General features: G+C 37.3%; 2 protein-coding genes across 3 annotated transcripts in view; one reads left to right on the top strand and one right to left on the bottom strand.

Moving 5' to 3' along the window:
• Nucleotides 1-6,588, bottom strand: part of LOC125231122 (sialin) — a 90,871-nt gene extending 84,283 nt beyond the window's left edge. Inside the window, exons 1-2 of the mRNA XM_048136480.1 lie at nucleotides 6,422-6,588; nucleotides 2,449-2,513 (exon numbers count right to left, since the gene is read on the bottom strand). Of these exons, the coding sequence (XP_047992437.1) occupies nucleotides 2,449-2,488 (40 nt within the window). The 5' untranslated portion in view covers nucleotides 2,489-2,513; nucleotides 6,422-6,588. The remainder of the gene's footprint in view (nucleotides 1-2,448; nucleotides 2,514-6,421) is intronic.
• A 1,443-nt stretch (nucleotides 6,589-8,031) lies between these two features.
• The window catches only part of LOC125230824 (protein bicaudal C homolog 1), a 52,801-nt gene continuing 40,663 nt past the window's right edge, over nucleotides 8,032-20,169 (top strand). For both annotated transcript variants that reach the window (XM_048136054.1, XM_048136053.1), the window contains exons 1-10: nucleotides 8,032-8,256; nucleotides 8,897-9,038; nucleotides 9,120-9,163; nucleotides 9,236-9,305; nucleotides 9,739-9,818; nucleotides 14,359-14,421; nucleotides 15,168-15,317; nucleotides 16,603-16,716; nucleotides 18,310-18,435; nucleotides 19,331-19,549. In XM_048136054.1, the coding sequence (XP_047992011.1) occupies nucleotides 8,176-8,256; nucleotides 8,897-9,038; nucleotides 9,120-9,163; nucleotides 9,236-9,305; nucleotides 9,739-9,818; nucleotides 14,359-14,421; nucleotides 15,168-15,317; nucleotides 16,603-16,716; nucleotides 18,310-18,435; nucleotides 19,331-19,549 (1,089 nt within the window). In that variant the 5' untranslated portion in view covers nucleotides 8,032-8,175. The remainder of the gene's footprint in view (nucleotides 8,257-8,896; nucleotides 9,039-9,119; nucleotides 9,164-9,235; nucleotides 9,306-9,738; nucleotides 9,819-14,358; nucleotides 14,422-15,167; nucleotides 15,318-16,602; nucleotides 16,717-18,309; nucleotides 18,436-19,330; nucleotides 19,550-20,169) is intronic.

Below are 20,169 nucleotides of genomic sequence, written 5' to 3'. Positions count from 1 at the left end.
AAATTGCAAATATAATCGAGAAAATGTTGCGGGATTGTTATATAATTTGACAGTAATGACACATCACAGTGAATTGGTGGTTTACTTTTACGCTAGTGACTGTCAATGATTACTCACGTAAAGTATTGAGTTTTCACTAGAGACTGTCAAATAGTTCTGGTTCTATTGACTTCATACAATCAGAAAGAGAGCGCCTTAGCTGTAAAGTTAGGAACGTATTGAAAATTCGGAGTAAACACGTTAATAACTTATGGTACCGATGAAAATTTTAGTACGTGAGCGTTTCCGCTTGGAGCGCTGTTCAGTTTTTCCATACATTTTCCGTAACTCTCACTGAAAACGTAACGTATTTTTTAACTCAAAAAAGTCATGGTAAGGCTACTGGATATTTAAAATTTTGACCAGTAATGAAGCTAAATTTATAGACAAAATATTCGTGTTGTAATAATGAGACATTCTATTTTACCAATATTGCCCGAAAATATTCAATGAACTTAAGCAATATCTACACAGTCGGTCGATTGCATAGAAATCTGAGTTGCAATTGTGGAGAACTTTCTCCAGGCTTTATGGTGAAATAATGAGACAAGCTGTCAGGTTGCGTGGGCTTCACTGGGCATTTAATTGGGAAATAAATACACACCGTTTTGGAATAGCTGTTTAAATGTAATTGAGCTGAGATGGACAATTACTACAATTAGTAATAACCTGTAAACTTAGCATAGACAAGCTGCGGCTGCGATGCGATAGACTAATCACGCTGCCAATCTTTTAAAAATATATTCAACTAAGTATTCATTAAAGAACGACAGGTATCGCGGAAAGCTACTGTCATAGGCAGTCATAACATTTCTATGCTTAGCCTAACTATTGGCTAAATTGATTTGACGAGTGTACAGTAGTCAAAATAAATCCACCAAAGAGCTGAATATAATCTGCAGATCTAGATCTGGTTTGGATTATTTCAGTGCACAGTAAATTGTCTCTCATCTCATCAATCGTATTTCGACCGTTTAGCGTTATACCTATGAACGGGTCTAGCATTACTTTTGGGATCATTGGCTTTATCAAAACAGAAGTTTGTAAACGTTTGCTAAGGTTCGTAAGGAGATCGATTTTCTAATTAAAAGTGCTTATGCCTGCTTGAATAAAGAATATTTTGACTAATTACCAACCAGACTGGTTTTTTTGCAGCGATAAACAATCTGCCACCGAATGAAGCGTGTAAACTGTAATAACCTCATTCGATGCAAAAAAAACCGGCATGTTTTAATTTTACTTAGCGTATAAGCGTAAGGATTTGACGTCTGGTTTAGCCACTTTCTTTAGCCATTGACCGGATGTCAAAGGAAAAAGTGACATGTTTTTCGCTGTCTAACTGTCATCTATTCTAATGGACGCTGAAACGTTTTGATACTTGCAGTTATTTTTATCTATGTTATAAGAAAACATCGTGAGAAAACCTGCATACATTTGCGAATACATTTAAAGGTGTTTAATTTAAATCCCTAATCCACCTATATGTCTATATCGCCCGTATATCTTGTATTGATTTATAATTGACTACTCGTACTCCTAATTTACTTATACTCGATAGTATATGTACCTATAATATTTTTGTTTATTTTATACTAAGCAAGATAATATCTTGAATATAATAATAATCAATAATAATCTTGAATATATAATAGATAATAACTGAATTACCAGAAACACGTGATTATATATTATTTGAATTTTTAATATTTTTATAATAAAATATTGACGAAAAAAAAAACAATTTGACTAGCGGTAATTAAATTAGACAGTAATTATGAACGTAACTAATTATGCCAGGCAATTGCAAATTAACTGTAAATAATCGATTATACATTTTTAAATTATCATGCATGAATGCGTTTTAGTTATAATTATAACTGTACATACCTATAACAAATAAAATAATAATTGTAATTTACTTACTTAATAATTCGCTGGCAATGGCAATACTATTGAGCACGATATGCGTAAAAATGTGAATTGAAAATGTTTTGATAAATTACTTAATCGGCATACAAACATTCAGTTTATATATTGGGTGAAGAAACGCGATATAGCCACAGCATGTATAACAGTACATAATACATATAGCTTGCAAATCATTTCTTAAACGAAATAAAGCATAACTCTCAAAAAGTTATAAAATTACATCACAGGACATAAATTTGCGATTTTCTAACGGATAACAGCGCCGGAAGTGCGATTACGAGCAGATTCGCACGCTATTTTTAACCACGCACGTGGCCGAATGCCAACATGTCTGCCATACGTCACTATACCCAACCGTCACTGGTAAGTCTGGCCGTTGGTTATTATTTATAACATTACTTATTTCCTAATAACTATTTACCATTTACTTCTGACAAGTTATTGGTGGTTTAAGTAATTTATAGTAGATAAATCACTTACCTGTGAAGTTTCTCGGAAATGACTTCTCTGTTTTAGACATGCTGTCTTTGGAATGAGTTTAGGATCTGTAAAGAACGAAATACTAAATTAACATAAATGTGAAAAAAGAAACGAAAATAATGTAGTTGATAAACTCATTAAATGGTTAAGCATTAAGTTTCGAACTGGGCTTGAACGTATTCTATAAATGTATACAGGAGAGATGGACGATAACGATCGGCTAAAATTATAATTCACATTCACCGACATGTATCGCAAAAAATGCGTTCACTTTCCCTTGCAGTAACCTCAATGCGACAGTTATTTACTCATTAACGATTTGACAATTCGACCTACTCATCAGCTTAACGAGTAAACACAAATTAACCTGGCTGTCTAAATGCTTCAAGATGTTCAAATATATTCGTCTAGTTATTTGACACTTAAAATTCGGTACTTGTAAATGTGACGAGAAAGTTTGAATGTGACAGCTTAGGCGAATATCGCGATAATTACAGTCACAGTCATAAATCAGTGTCCATTTTTGAGCCTTATTTCATTTGTTACAAAGCAATCATTTGAATATCTGTAGAGACCATGAATGTAGCATGCGGGTGTGAGGCCGAATGAGCAATTTGCATGTCCTATTTACTGACGCTATTGAAGCGTGAATGAAAAAAAAACTCTTGCAAAAATCTAGGCTAGAAAGCACGGAATTTCGGGTTTCTTTCAACTCTGGCATGACTTACTATAGTTACAGAAACAGGTAGATAGGTAGGTATTATAATGATATTGGGATAGGGCGCGCACGAAGGGGGCCACGTTCGGAGGGGAACCAAAATCGATTTGATTTGGGCATTCGAAATTTACATTGTCACTACGTGAAGATACACCTACTTAAGTATTTAATACGTAGGTATTACGTAAATTTTCAAATGTTGATTGTCCTATTTGTATTACACAATACACCGTTAAACGGAGACATCGATTGGCGCCGGTAACGGATCCTCCTTTTACGGTTCATTGCAAAAAAATAAAACGTTGCAACGGAAATGAATAAATGCTGTCAGTGAATTGACCGACAATGAGGTTAAGAGCAGGAAAAGTCCTTTTTTTCGTGCCGGTTTTTATGTTTCATAGTAAGGTGTAGTGTAATGTACATTTATATTAATTAAGTAGAACGATAAGTCGATGTGCGATTTGTACCTTGTTTTTTTTTTTATTATTAAAAATGGGCTTACTCTTGGCCACAGACTAGCCAAAGGCAAAGACGTGGCCTACGATGGAGTGAGCTCGCCTAGAAGATGCCTGTTTACTCTTGTCATGTTTACTGACATAAATGCTGGCCAGCTGTAGTTTGATTGCTAAAAGGGACGTTGGAACCGAATCTGCCTAAAAGCGAACAAACCGAGTTTTTGCTTTCATTACCTGTATAATAGTATTAATAGTTACATTCATGATAAAATACTTTTGTGAAGATGATACCTATTCGTAATAAAGTTTTGGTTACTTACACATTTGACGGTAATACGACATAATGAAATGAATCTATGGTAAAGATAGACTTGTTTTATTTAGGCATAATCTATTTTATTATTTTAGGGAAAATGTCTTTACTTAGTCATTGCTGGACTTAACTGTAATTAAAGCTCGTAGCAGATTCATCATCTATTTCAGTCATATATATATGCCAAGGTTAGATCTTACGTCAAGCCCATCAAATAATCGATCAAACACGATTTTCGCATTGACACTTCGTGTACGACAATTTTCCACAACTCTTAGCGGCAATATTTTTTGTCAATAATACGACAAAATATATTATTGAACTGAGACCATAAAATAATGTTGTTTTTAATTGCATAATTAATTTGCAGATTTTCATACAATGCTGTGAAAACTTAATCGGTAGCAAGACGCTCACAAACAATATTATAACATTCCTCAAATGCCTGAGACGCCTGAGATTAAACACGCTACTCACGCAACACTGGATTATTGGCATTTCAATAAACCAATACATCAGTTTGCATTCATTACGAATTACTGTTATTGGTATTATTATGAGCCCTTCTCCTTCCATTCTTCTCGGATTTGTGCGACAACTGGCCAGTCTCTCAAAAAGGAGTCTAAGTTATCCCGCCAACGCCGACGAGGTCTGCCGGATCCTCGGTTTGACTCCAGGGGCTCCCACTGGGTGGTTGTTTTGGGCTTTAGCCCATAAGTCATTCGGCATGTGGCAGACGTGGTTAGGCCAGTCCCACTCTGTTAGTAGCATCACAGACACAGAATATATAATAGTACAAAGCGTTCTCAAAATACGTGTCACAGCAAAAACAAAACAGCCTTCCTTGAGAACTTCCGCACTTCCTTGCGGCGAACTTTTAAGCTTTTCCGCGTCTCACGCGGCCCAGACCAACAAAATAATTAAATAATAACAATGATTCATCAACTCGTAATATTGTAATAATATTTATGGTTAACATTATGAAAATAAGCAGATTGTGTCATTTGTGCCACAAGGCAGCAAAATGGCAAATTTACGACGAGTGCATGTATTGAATCCTGAACGTAGCGAAGGATAACGCCGAGCATAGCTAAAGTAAATAATCAAAAAATAGTTGCAGAAAAGTAAAAATTAAATTTGTGCACTTGAACTGTAAAGTGTCACTATGAGCTCTCCTAATCGGGGAGAAGACGACGTAACTATTATGTACGTAGGTCTGTCTATCTATGTGTATGTACCTACATATTTAATTTTACCGCAATGTGTGTGGGCAAACCTATTATAAATTTTGAGGTTTTTTACAATAAATGACATTTATGTGACTTCTATTTTATGTACAATCGAATACTATGACTACCATTAATTTATAAAATGTGTTTTAACTCAATCTAAATATACAATATACATGTGTATGAACTATGAATCACTACAGATGATTTAGCTAAAAATACAAGACACTGGTTTAATTTAATTACCTAAATGACTAAATCCAATTTGTACACCTACATTTTTAAGCACCTATGTATTTTATTATTATCACACAGAACAATAACGATTACGTAGATAATGTAATTGATTTGCATAATGTACGTAACGTATGCAAATCAGTTGCATTTAAATTACTTCAGGTCTTCCGGATAGCTTCACATGTCATGAACTTAAAATACCAACCTAAGTATTCAGTATACGAGATTATATATGAATGACTTTAAAAAAAAAGTATTTTTCTATGAAAAAAATATTACAAGGATCAAGATGTCGCGTTATGTTATTTTCTAAACAAGGTAGATTATCAATGAAATCTAATTTTCAAGTCAGTAATTATACTAATTATTGATGAAGATGCATTACACATTAGTAGGTACTACCTTTTTACGATTGATTAGTTTCTTCAGTTAACTAATTAATAAACGACCGACCGACAGAGATAAACGAAGAGCATAGATCTAATATTTAATAAAATTAGTAGCTACACTGATTAAAATTCAAGAAATTACAAATTCAGACTTGTAAATCTAATTAATCGTATTGAGCAAAAATGGGCTTTTCTAAATATACGAAACGCAATGCAAGTCGGACAACTCAGTTTAAATAAGCTGCACTTTCGACAGCTTATTAGGATTAGGACCTAATTGTTAGCTTAACAGGTACTACATGGAAACTAAATAATATAAAAAGCTATATCGTCCTGTATGAACACCGTGTTCTTTAAAAAATACTGGACGAAATTTAACATCGTTCTCGCATTGCATTGCCGACATATTCCCATCGGCAGGTAATTTTGTAACAATACGCGGCTGCGGCTACCAATCGGCCGCTTTAGCAACCTAAACCAACAGCTGTTTTGCTTCCACACGCACTATTTTATTAATATCTTACGACATTGATCAAATCCCACTTTGATTACCCACATAAAAATAATTTGAAACTTTTAAGAGACGCCGACATATTTGACAGTAACCAAAATTAACTTTCCGATCAACTTACCTTTAAAAAACACTACGATGAATTAACACACTTAACTTTACAACACTTAAAAGCGATCACTCAAATAAACTTTAATATAGCGAATATAACTTAAATCTTAACTTTAAAACGAAATACGAAAATTCTAGAGCCGAGAAGCACGCACACCCTTCACCGACAAGCGCAGAAACCCGACTAACGCGACCTCATGTGGCGATCGGCGATTACTAGATAGTTTATTTTCAATTCAAATGGCCCCTGTACACACATGGCCAACGGTTCCACCAGCCCTTTGTGAAACCCCTTGGCCAAGATAAGAGCCGCTGTTTACACATTGGCGAACCAATCACTCGGCATTGGCTCTTCATGAAAGATGGACGTGTAATGAAAAAATCTAGGAAATTCTTGGTCATAGACGTTGTCAGAAAAAAAATATTAAAAAATAATAACCCCGTAGTAAAATTAAATTATTTGCAATATTAACAATTTTTTGAATATTCTGATAAAAACATTTATCTTTTTTAGGAAATACATTAAACATTTGCAAGGTTATTTTATTTCCTAAAATCTACACTATTATTGGCATAGATAAACTTATTATTTTCGTAAATATATCACTACTGTCCTCTCTGACGGCTGACGACCAACTGAATGAAGCGCCAACGTGTAAACGCAGTTGGCCATTGGCGCCAAGATCCTTTGATGTGTGGACAAAAAACCGACACGAATCGGTTGGCCGGCAAGCGCAAGCGCCAACTGCAAACTTACGGCCAAGTAGCCCTCTACACACATGGCCAAGGGGGTTGGTGGAACTGTTGGCCATGTGTGTACAGCGGCCAAAAGGTGGGAGCGCTGCGTTCTGTTTCAATGACTTCGATAAAGGTTTTATGCCACATTTTCAGATAATCCGAATTCGATATAGCTATAATAAATTAATTTCTACTTTTTATTAATTATATTTACAACTCAACTTGTACGCTGTTTTTTAAATAAATTGCAAGTCAACTGCGTTTAAAAAATCGTACTTCCCGAACGGTAATTTGGTATTTGACAATTAAGTACATACGTTGAACAGGTTTCGTTTAGAATAAAGTACTTATGTTCATTTCAATGAATTTTGATTTAGGCTTAGTAGAAAAGATACTTTAGTAGAAAAGTTCTCGTCTTCGTTTATTCGTAATCATCTTGGCGCCATCGCGATGGCTACATCCTGTGGCGGGACGCGCTGTGATTGGCTGAGCAAAGCCAGGCCTCCACAGACAAGATCTATGTTTGCGAACCTCATTACTGCGCTGCGCTACAAAAAAGGAGTTACTTAGTCCATGCTTATATAGGTACTACATTCGAAAAACATTTACATATACATAAAAAAATTGCATACTTTTTGATTTCAGGCAAAACGAAAAAAATAAATATTGCAAAAGGTGATGAGAGTATAATAGTACGTAATTATGATGAGTCATATGTCACATCTTTAAAAACGTTACTTAATTTTTTTGAATTTGAAATGGAGCAACAACTGAATAAAATATAAATCTACCCTCATTTTTCAAATGAAATCTCATTACAGCCATCTTGATCTATTTTTTAGAAGTAGTTAGGTCCAGCAAAGCAATACGTGCAGTCGTTCTTATATGTATATCTAAATTGTAATCAAGAAATAATTTATTTTAATAATGTATTTATTCAAAATAATTTATAGGGAATAATATATGTTTGTTATTGTTTGACGGCTATTAATAAAATTCAAGAATATAAATTATTTTTTTATAATCATGGCCTCAGGTAATTTTTTAACGGTTAAAACTCATTTATCGGAGTTTAAAAATAACTCGGACAAGGATACAATAAGCGAGGTAAGTGTTAGGTTTACAGTCTTTTATTTTTATTTAAAGTGAATATTTTTTTCACTGGAACTCCTATAACCGTCCGCCATTTTAAGATGTATGACTCACAGCTCGCAGCGGAACATACGTTTTTATTTTACACAATATTTAAGCATCAATCATCAAATATAATATAAAGCTAAAATATATAAGATAAAAAGCATGAAAAAATATCTTAGAATAATTCTTCTCTTACCAAAAATAAGGTTACTTTCCATTTTACAAAGTTTAAACTTGAATAGCAAAAATGTTGAAAATATTTGCGTTCAGCTTCAGAGGGGAAATTTTCTTGTAAGGCAAAGTTAATGGCATTAGATGGATCCATTTAAACCTAAAAACTAAGCAATAATTATTTTATTATATTCAGGCTGTTGTATTACTAATAAAAAGTAGTATCTATACACATTTTTGCCAAACAATCTGTACCCTTATGACACCCAGATTACATGGGTCTGATGGGTCTACAACTTCTACAAGCTACAGTAACCGCTTTCCGTCAGGCGGACCAATGGCTTGTTTACATTCATCATTTTGTAATAACACTAACAACCCCTTCCCCCATTAGTTATTCATACGTGTATGATGTCATCTAATTTTCTTATTGTTACAGGCGTCAGAAAGTGGCACGAGCAACTCTACGTCAGCTGAAGACCTCCAAAAACTCGCTGTGATTCTCGGATTGAATAGCGTCGAAGATGTTTACCAAGAACGATTCCGTGTTGACAGGCGCCGGTTGGAGACAATGCTGGCTGGTAAGATTTTACAAAAAAAACTTTTACAAACTTTTTATTTTTCTTCCAGCCAAGGTTTTTACTTTCTCCTTTGCATTCCAGATAATTTGGACGAATCTCAAACGGCACAAGCTTTCTTCCACCGGGTAATTATTTTTACGATCCAATTAATTAAACAAAGTTAACGCCGCAATTTAAAAACGTTTTTATTTTTTCAGGTAATGAATGACACTAACACATTGATCAACTGGCCAACACGTTTAAAAATCGGAGCCCGCTCAAAAAAAGGTTAGTCACAATTTCCCTTAATAAAAATCAGAACGGCAACTTAACGGGGGAAAGTGAAAGTATTTGTCCTATTTTTGAACGCAGCCTAAAACTCAAAATTTCGGCTAGCCTATCAGCGGGCTCAAAATTTGGCGCGCGCGCCGGCGCCCAAAAGTCTAGACGCAACGGCGCCAGATTGGCTCACTTTGCATTAAGTTTGAAAATATTAACGCGTCCGTTACATAAATCCAAAATTATCAATCAATTTTTTATTTATTACGTATTTAAATGAAGTTATCATGGTGTCTACAGAGAAAAACGATGAATTACTTTATAATCTTATTAGAAAAATTCGTGATAATAATTTTTGTGAATTTTTTGGTAATAATTATTGTCTAGTTTTAACCTTAAAATTAATATTTGTCTTGATGGTGATATATTTTTTATGGTTTAGATCCTCACGTGAGAGTGGCTGGCAGGGTCGATGATGTGAAACTAGCGAGAGAAAAGATTATGCAGTTGCTGGATACTCGGGTATGTTATTTTAATTTTAACGAATAATATTCTTGCAATGCAGTTCCTAGTTTGGTATAATTGGTAATAATCTAGTATGCTAAGCGGCAAATGAGGCATTTAGTTAAAGTATTTAACTGCCTGCGAAAGGTTCTGTCACATATTTTATCTGATAAAGTTATTGCCGTTTTAACTTTAGTTGTAGGTAAATAATTGTGATAATAATATTAAATAGTTAGTACCTTGCTTAATACAAGCCTGGGCTGATGAAGTAAATTACTGGCAACTACTTTAATAATTATAGTAGGTATTATTAAGCTATGCGAATTGTAAACAGATCAATTGCAAATGGAATTTTTATTGATTTATTATAGATAGGGACATAGCAAACTGTTTTGCGTCTATGAACGTGTTGACAAAGGACGCGTCTTACGCCGTGTCTTGCGTGGGCGACGGTCGCGCGACCGTCGCCGTCGCGTCTCATCGCATCGTCTACTTCCATATCGATAAGGTTTGATTTCGTATGCGTCGCATCGCCGTCGCGCGACCATCGCGTCGCCCACGCAAGCCACGGCGTTAGGAACTTCAAGGCCATAAAAAACTAGCGGAGTTAAAACATCCACTAAGGCCCACCTTGCACCAACCACTTAACTCTAGGTTCTAGCCCACTCACTAATGGTGGATTAACCCACCATTTTATATGGAATTTGACATATGGCAGCCCACTAACCCTGAGTTAAGTGGTTGGTGCAAGAGGGCCTAAGTGTTTTATTTATTTATTGACCGAGCGATAGCGAAAGTCACCGCTTTAGCATGGGAGATGGGAGAAGTGTGTGTGTGTGTTTTGAATGTCAGAATGTTTTCTTCAGGTCGCATTGCATTTTTTAACTGATTGTCATGAAATTTTGTAGGTAGGTTTGATATTTAGATCTCACAGAGCGGAGGCTCACAGAAAGAACCGCTATAGTCAAATAACGTGGTTTACAGTTTTATTCATTTAATGATGCTTTTTAAGCAAAATCAATATATGCATAAACTGACGACCGGTCTGGCGCAGTCGGTAGTGACCCTGCCTGCTGTGCCGCGGTCCCGGGTTCGAATACCGGTAAGGGCATTTATTTGTGTGATGAGCACAGATTTGTTCCTGAGTCATGGATGTTTTCTATTTATGTATACAAGTATTTATATATATTACGTATATCGTTGTCTGAGTACCCACAACACAAGCCTTCTTGAGCTTACCCCATGGGCCTCAGTCAATCTGTGTAAGAATGTCCTATAATAAGATAGATAAGATAAGATACCCAATTTAATTAGAGCCCAAAATAAGGTACAGCGGGGCAAATCTCGACTGGAGGCAAATGTAAGTTGGTCCATGTTTTACAATGTTGGCATTTTTAAATAGATTGTCCACCGGTTATATATGGTCGGCGTAGATACATGTAGAACTCAACATCATAGTGTAAAAATGGAAAAAAAAACCGGCCAAGAGCCGGCCGTATTTTTCTCAAAAACTACTGAACCTATCAAGTTCAAAACAATTTTCCTAGAAAGTCTTTATAAAGTTCTACTCTTGTGAATTTTTTCATATTTTTTAAACATGTGGTTCAAAAGTTAGAGGGGGGGGGGACGCACTTTTTTTTCCTTTAGGAGCGATTATTTCCGAAAATATTAATATTATGAAAAAACGATCTTAGTAAACCCTTATTCATTTTTAAATACCTATCCAATAATATATCACACGTTGGGGTTGGAATGAAAAAAAATATCAGCCCCCACTTTACATGTAAGGGGGGTAGGTACCCTAATAAAACATTTTTTTCCATTTTTAGGGTTCCGTACCTCAAAAGGAAAAAACGGAACCCTTATAGGATCACTTTGTTGTCCGTCTGTCCGTCCGTCCGTCCCTTTTTCTCAGGAACGCGTGGAGGTATGAAGCTGAAATTTATATCAATTACTCAGGTCTACTGTCCCTTGAAGCTGTGAAAAAATCAAACTTCTAAGCCAACGCAATCAAAAGATACAGCCGTTTATGCCGCAAATTTTCGACACTTGCAAGGGAATCAAAACCTACAGGGTGCTTCCCGTGAACTCAGAATCTTGAAATTTGGTACGAAGCAACGTCTTATAGCATAGATAAAGGAAAAATTACGAAAACCATAAATTTTTAATTTTGTACGGAACCCTCGGTGCGCGAGTCCGACTCGCACTTGGCCGGTTTTTTTTATTTTTGCACTTTATTGGCGTGATTGATATACATATTGTTACCAAATTTCAGCTTTCTAGTGCTAACGGTTACTGAGATTATCCGCGGACGGACGGACGGACGGACAGACAGACATGGCGAAACTATAAGGGTTCCTAGTTGACTACGGAACCCTAAAAATGGATTAGTTACAAAAAATGGATTAGTTACAATTAGAGATGGGCCCGAATATTCGGTAAATATTCGGTATTCGGCATAATTCATAACCGGACTAATTCCAATAAGGCCTAGTTACCCTTCGGGTTGGAAGGTCAGATGGCAGTCGCTTTCGTAAAAACTAGTGCCTACGCCTAATCTTGGGATTAAGGCTCCCATGAGCCGTGGCAAATGCCGGGATAACACAAGGGGGATGATGATGATGATTCGGTATTCGGCATATTCGGCAACTTTTTCAATGTTCGTATTCGGCCGAATAGTTCGGTTGCATTGCCGAATATTTACCGAATAAACAAATTAAATAACTAATGAAGATCTTACGTATTACTCCATTAGATAATAAGCTCCTATTTTAGTAGGTTTCTAAGGAACGACTAAAAATGCGTCAAAATATAAACACAATTGTTTTGTAAAAAAGTTAAAAACACCGAAGTTTAAGAGTTGAGAAGAGTTCAGAGTTGTTTTAACTAAGTTTTAGTTATCCACTAAATCATAAGAACATAGTTGTAGTATATATAAACATTATCAATCATTTCATAGTTTTAATCTTAACATTCGCTTTAGGCCTAAGTGCACGCTCATATTGGACGGCGTAACGTGCTTGTCAAACAATTGAAGCTCAAACAAGTGCCCAGGGTGGCTAGCCGAATGGCACAATCGCTCACGAAACGAAGCGCTAGTACATATCTATCTCTATCGCGCTTGCGTATTGGCGCGACAGAGCCAGCGGCGTATCGCTTTCGTTTGGCGTCGGAGAAATGCCATTCGGCTACGGGGCCTGGTGCCGTAGCCGAATGGCATTTCTGCGACACGAAACGAAAACGAAACGCCGCGAAATAAGGTCCGACCGTGATTCTCGGCAGCGAAAAAATTGTATGAACTGAATTTCGGCCGAGACTTCATTTCATACAATTTTAACGCTAATCTATCTCTATCGCTCTTGCGTATTGGCGTGACAGAGCCAGACTAGCTTTCGCGGCGTTTCGTTTTCGTTTCGCGTCGGAGAAATGCCATTCGGCTACGGCACCAGGCCCCGTAGCCGAATGGCATTTCTCCGACGCCAAACGAAAGCGATACGCCGCTGGCTCTGTCGCGCCAATACGCAAGCGCGATAGAGATAGATATGTACTAGCGCTTCGTTTCGTGAGCGATTGTGCCATTCGGCTAGCCACCCGGGGCCTAAACAACTCAGTTAAAAGATATTGCGAAAAAATCTCTCAAATCGAGGTTCCGCTCTCGACTGTTTCCTCCTTGAAAACTTAATCAATCGTAACGAAATTTGAGAATCTGAATAACAGTGAAATAATCTGTTTGGACCGTTTAGTTTTTTTTGGCTAATTGTCACCAATTTTCAATACCACACCTTTTTAGCGCCATAATCAATAAGGTCGTTTTTGGTGGGATCTAGCGTCTTTAAAAATAAGAATATCAAAAAAAATCAAAGCGGTCCGACACAGATAAAAATAATGATAATGTGCGTTGAAAAAAAAATCGTTGCTCTATTTTCAAAAACTAGGGAGGAAATAGTCGAGAGCGTTTGTATGGAGAATTGACCCCTCCTGTATCGTCTTAACAAAAGGTTAAATAAAAATTAAATTAAAAATTCTTTAAATTCATTTTAAGAATTGATAAGATGAACATAAGAATGGTGGTTCGTTAGTTTCGTTAGGTACCTACTCTCCATCCTTAGCCCGTCAAGGATTTACCTAACTGCCTATATCAATGTTGTATTTTCTATTTGTCCGGTCTGTAAGTAGTAGAGTGCCATTCACGGTGCCACATGCCTTGGATCGTGTTATAATGCCATCAAAGGCGTTATTTGACAAATTAGCGCGTCATCATATGTGAAATGACCTATAATTGACCGGTCTGGCCTAGTCGGTAGTGACCCTGCCTGCTAAGCCGCGGTCCCGGGTTCGAATCCTGGTAAGGGCATTTATTTGTGTGATGAGCACAAATATTTGTTCCTGAAGTCATGGATGTTTTCTATGTATATAAGTATTTATATATTATATATATCGTTGTCTGAGTACCCACAACACAAGCCTTCTTGAGCTTACCGTGGGACTCAGTCAATCTGTGTAAGAATGTCCTATAATATTTATTTATTTATTTTATAATTTTGACCTTTGTTGGCAGAGCAACCGTGTCACAATGAAGATCGACGTCAGCTACACCGACCACTCGCATATCATCGGAAAGGTAATGTTTATTTTCCGGACTGATATGACCATCAAAGTGCCATCAAACCTTCAAGAAAAGTTAGTGCGGCGTGCCCTCATAGGCCCGCCTCATAAGCGCGCGGCCTAGAGGCCCGTACCGCAACGCATTACGCAACTCTATCGTGTACCTCATCTGTAGGCCTAGCACATGATGGCCGCGAGAGTATGTCGCCGCGAGATACATGACACGTCTTTTTCTAACTGTATTAATGACATAAGGACGGGTAGTCTATCTCGCGGCGACATACTCTCGCGGCTATCATGTGCTAGGCCTACTGGGTACGTAGCCGAATGGCACAAACGCTCATGAAACGAAACGCTCGTAGATCTATCTCTATCGCTCGTGCGTATTGGCGCGACAGAGCCAGACTACCTTTCGCGGCGTTTCGTTTTCGTTTCGCGTTGCAGAAGTGCCATTCGGCTACGGCACCTGGCGTTTCGAGTGTCCATAGGCAGCAGTGGTTGCGCTCGCGACCTGTCTGCCCGTTTGCGTTCGATCTCATTGTATGCCTCACTGTATGCATTGTATGCCTTGGATGCCAGCCCTTTTAGCCAAATCTCAATGAAGAAAAAGATTGAAAAGCAGCACTCATCAAGTAAATCTACTTAGTTCTCATATATTTACTTTTTTTAAGCAATTCGGTTTTAATTTTTTTTTGGATTCGTTATTGTATGATGATAACTTGATAAGTGATAAGTAGATATTCATTTCATAATAATTTCTAGGGTGGGCTAACAATAAAGCGCGTTATGGAGGAGACCGGATGCCACATCCACTTCCCGGATTCGAACCGGACCAGCGCCATCGAGAAAAGCAACCAGGTTTCCATCGCTGGCGATATGGAACGCGTTGAGAGGGCCAGGGCTCGTGTTCGGGTAAGTAAAAAATTGGAAGGATTTAGCATTCAACATAGTGGAGAGTAAGTCCTAAAGCTTTAGTTATCAAGATGATTGGTTATCATATCCACATCCGTGACTTTTTACATCATCGTCATCAGCGGCATCGAGAAATGCAATCAAATGACTATTTTATAATAAAGTACCTAATCCTTTTCTTAGTGTCCCACTGCAGGGCAAAGGCCTCTACTCGTTTTTAGGGTTCCGTACCAAAATGTACAAAAGGAACCGTTGTGGTGTTTTCCACTCGACCCTGTCGTCGGCGTTTTCCCATCATTTTGGGTAGAATGCGTCCAGGTTGTCCCGCTTAGCTTGAATTTTTTAATGCAATAGGCTAGTTTCCTACTAGTCAAATCAACTTCTTGTTAAGAACTGTCAAAACGATTTGCTAATATGGAATTACTATGAAATACTGAGGAGTGACGTCACGGTCAATTCATTTACTTTATATCTTTCTCTTTGACTTATTAAATAAAAATTATGTTTAAAAATAACTACTGTCCATATTTTTCTTCTAATTAATTATGTGGTGCTTTATTTCGTGCCTTGCATAAAATATTTTATTTTAAGTATAGGAAACTAGCTAGTTTTGAAATTTGAAGTGAGGATATGTTTTTTCCCCTCACTAGCTCGGAAACACGTGTTTTGTCCTTTAATACCAGCGGGTAAAAACGCATTTTATCCACTAGTGGGTAAAGTAATTTGACCTTGAATAAAGTCAAATTAACTGCTTTAAAATTGATAAAAGTAGGTGAATCTAGTAATAAAGAAGATTTACCACCTGTGGAACTACTGGAAGCAGTGATAAACGCATTTTTTGCGTTGTAGTTTCCTCGCTATAGTGAGGGGAAAAGTTTTGTGTTACACTCGGGTGCAAATGTATTTTACTTCTCGTGTGTTAAAAAACTCGCAAGTTCAGGATTCTATTCTCGAACCACTCGCTTCGCTCGTGGTTCAACTATAGGATCCTTTCACTTGCTCGTTTTTCAATTCCACACTCGGCGTTAAAATACAACTTTGCCCCCTTGTATAACAAATAACTATTAAAAATTGGCCTCAAGTTGCGCTCGCAAATCTTAAATGACAAAAAAGTCTTCTAGATTACCCTACGTAGTTAATTCGAATTTATACAATTTGAGCTCTTCAAGCGTTCTTCTACATAACGTAGTTAATATAACTTTAAGTTATGCCTGCAGTAATATTACTTTCGCACCTACAAAAAAGCTTATCGCAATTGTACTTACCTTAGATTTTTTTTCATCAGGCGCTAACTCCGCTGGTGTTTTGCTTCGAGCTGCCGATAGTGGCGCCCTCTCAGCCGCTGCCCGACATCAACTCTCCCTATGTGCAGCAGATACAGGAACAATATAATGTGCAGGTAAGACATCTATGTATTAAGTAAGTCTGTTAGGTAAATTGCCTCTATTTCAGCTTTCAGCAAAAGTCGTCCTATGTGTGAGTCTGTTTTCTTCTACATTTGAAGCTAAACTGAATTTATGGTACATATTTGACTTCAGATTTTCCCCGGGGAATTCAGCAGCAATTAGCTATTTATAAAAATGACTAGCTTTTGCCCGCGGCTTCGCTCGCGTTACAAAGAGACAAATAGCCTATGTCACTCTCCATCCCTTCAATTATCTCCACTTAAAACATCACGCCAATTCGTCGCTCCGTTTCGCCGTGAAAGACGGACAAACAAACAGACACACACACACTTTCCCATTTATAATATTAGTATGCATTAGTATGGATATCGTACCTGTGTGGCCAGCTTCCATTTCCGTCAAAAACATGAAAAATATGACAAAAATATGACATGAAAGTCATGAAAAATTAAAATTGTAACCCGCGCGTGGCGCGCGTCTACGTCTGGTTCTCACTTCACAAAAGTAACAAATCACGCAAAGTTTTTAGGTTAAGGTGTGGTTAAGGTACGATACTTTATTTTAATGATACCGTATTGAACATAATCAATTATTCGTAACATAGCAAAACCTAAGATAAAACTCAATAAAACTATTATTGATTATTTCATTGTTAATACATTGTTTACACTATTGACAAGTTGTCAAATATAAAAAGAGGATGAAAGTTGAGGTTGAGGAGTTGAGGATTCATTATATTTAGGTTATGGTTGGTTATGGCAAGTTATATTTAATTATAATAATCAGTTCTCATTAATAATAATACATTATTTATATATTGTGTTTATATATTTTGTATTGTTTTGTAAGTGGTTTTGTATTATACTTTTATAATCATATTATAAAATAGCCTAGCCTAAGAGCTAAAGTGAATAAAGAGAAATAATAAATTATTTATTATTATTAATTAGAACTACCTAAGATAAGATCTTGTTTTGTTTGTCGGATGCAAGCCTGCCAGTCTGGTCAAAGTGACAATTTTTCACGCTCCGTCGCAAACGAAACGCAAGTGGCTCTGTCGCACCAATACTGAAAAGCGATATCGATAGAGAGAAAGAGAGAGAACTACGAAACGCTACGGAGCTCGAACGATCAACACTAACAACACTTACTAGGCCGGCTGCATTATAATAATATTTTCTATGTGGGCTACGATATCCATATAAAAATTTAATAGATTTTTATTTTATTTATTATGTTACCTGAGCCCTGTGATATGTGGCCTGTGTGGTGACGGGTTAAGAATTTCACCACCCCTTTTCTTCCCGTGGGTGTCGTAGAAGGCGACTATATGGGAAATGGGTTAAATTGTGGCGTAGGCGAGAGGCTGGCAACCTATGACTGCAATGTCACAGTTTCGTTTTCTTTCAACCCCTTATTTGCCAGGAGTGGCACTGAAGCTTTGGTAGTTTCGTATGCTCTGCCTACCCCTTTATGGGATACAGGCGTGATTGTGTGTATGTATGTTATTATGTTACTTATTCCCGCATTAACTAGTAAAGTAATATTGTAGATTTTGTTTGATAAACCCTAAAAATATCGCACAGGTCATGCTCCGCAATCGGCCCAAGCTCCACGCAAATCTGCTGGTGGTGAAAGGAGTCCAGTGGGAGGTGCAAGCTACCATGGAAGCTACAGGGCTCCTTATGAACTATATGTGCGGACAACTCGCGGTAAGTCTAACTTTAAACGGATTTTAGCACTGCAATGCGTGCATTTTGATTCAAGAGGAACATATATAAATGCCAGATCCGGTGATCCACGGTTTGAAGACCTTGGGACTGGATTACAGCAGGAGTTAAAAGAGCACCAGGTTTCAGTCGATACTTTATCTTATTATACCTACTATAAGTAATTTTAGTCTACGTGTGTCCAGCTTGCGAAATATAATGCTGACGAATTGAAAAATGGGCCATTTTTTCAAAGTTGTCCACCCCAGTCTTTTTCTGAAACATGGGTATTTTTTACGCGATGAATACTCAGAATCGAGGTCTTTTGATCCTGATAGGAGAAAAAAATGTTCCAAGATTTCCATACATTTTTTTGAACCTTCCATTCCGTTACCGCCATACAAAATATATGAAAAAATGGTAACGGTATGAAAAAATGGTGACATAAAAAATTCCAAATATAAAAAAAAGTGGGGTGAACAGCTTTGAAAAAAATGGACCAATACACCTTTGCTATTATTAGTATGTGAGTTTCGGCATTTTATTTGTTTACTGCCCATGCAGTAGTGGTTAATAGTCGTGAAGTTGTGATAAGCAATCCGTTAGTCGTTGAGATCGAGAGAAGATGTTACACAGTATCACAGTATAATAAAGAGTACTATCGTACAGTATGGCCACTCCTGCTCCCCGCTGAAAGCGCCGCCCACCCCCTCTCGGTTACCTCACAGTTACCGCCTGTCAAAAAGGCGAACAGTCAACCTGTCATATTTCACTCATACAAGCATGGTACGCGTTTACCTACACGAGCTTAGAATGTGTGCTAGGAACGAGCCTCTTTCATATATTTGATCGTTAGTGTCCGAGGTGACAGTATCTAATATCCATATTTTATTTTCAGAGCCAAACCCACGTGCAAATGTCTCTCGAAATCTCTCCAATCCACCACAGCGTGGTCGTAGGCCGCGGAGCAGAACAACTCAAGGTCATCATGAAGGGAACCAACACTCAGATCATGTTCCCTGACGCTGACGACCCGAACATTCCCGTGATCAAGAAGAGTTGTGTGACGATCACTGGACAGATTAAGGATGTTTATACGGCGAGGCAGCAACTTGTGGTGAGTAAAGGTTATTGTAAAAGTCAAGGTCATCATGAAGGGCACTAACGCCAGATCATATTCACTGATGCTGATGCTGATGACCCTAATATACCTGTGATCACGAAGAGTTGTGTGACGATCACTGGACAGATTAAGGATGTTTTCACTGCGAGGCAGCAACTTGTGGTAAGTAAAATTTGAAGATCAAGGTCATCATGATAGACATGAATACATTGATCATGTCTATATGGCGTCAGTAACATACCAAATACCGGAAGGGTTGGTGGTGCGTTGTCGACCTTTAGGAAGATTTGCTTTCTGTATGGAGAATTAGTTATTTCTCCATAAAGGTGGAGGTCCACCTTACAGTAAATAGCAGCCAAATAACACTAGACCAAATCCTTAAGCTCAACGCTCAAATTTTGTGATTTCTTCATCATGTTCTTGTAAAATTTTTCGTGCTGTATGAATCAGACATATTCAATTCTTGGAACCAAGAACCAATACATTTTGACAAAAAGATATTAGCAAAGACATATATAACTCTGTATAGACAGATAAAGTCTAAGAAAAAAACGTACCTCAGTACCATACAGAAAAAGGTACGGTGGCCTAGATGGCATTACACCTTTGGGGTA

This window comes from Leguminivora glycinivorella, chromosome 11 (genome assembly GCF_023078275.1).
Source record: "Leguminivora glycinivorella isolate SPB_JAAS2020 chromosome 11, LegGlyc_1.1, whole genome shotgun sequence".
NCBI classification, from domain to species: Eukaryota; Metazoa; Arthropoda; class Insecta; order Lepidoptera; family Tortricidae; genus Leguminivora; species Leguminivora glycinivorella.
The sequence above is the reverse complement of the archived record's forward strand: the minus strand, read 5'-3'. Positions and strand labels throughout refer to the sequence as shown.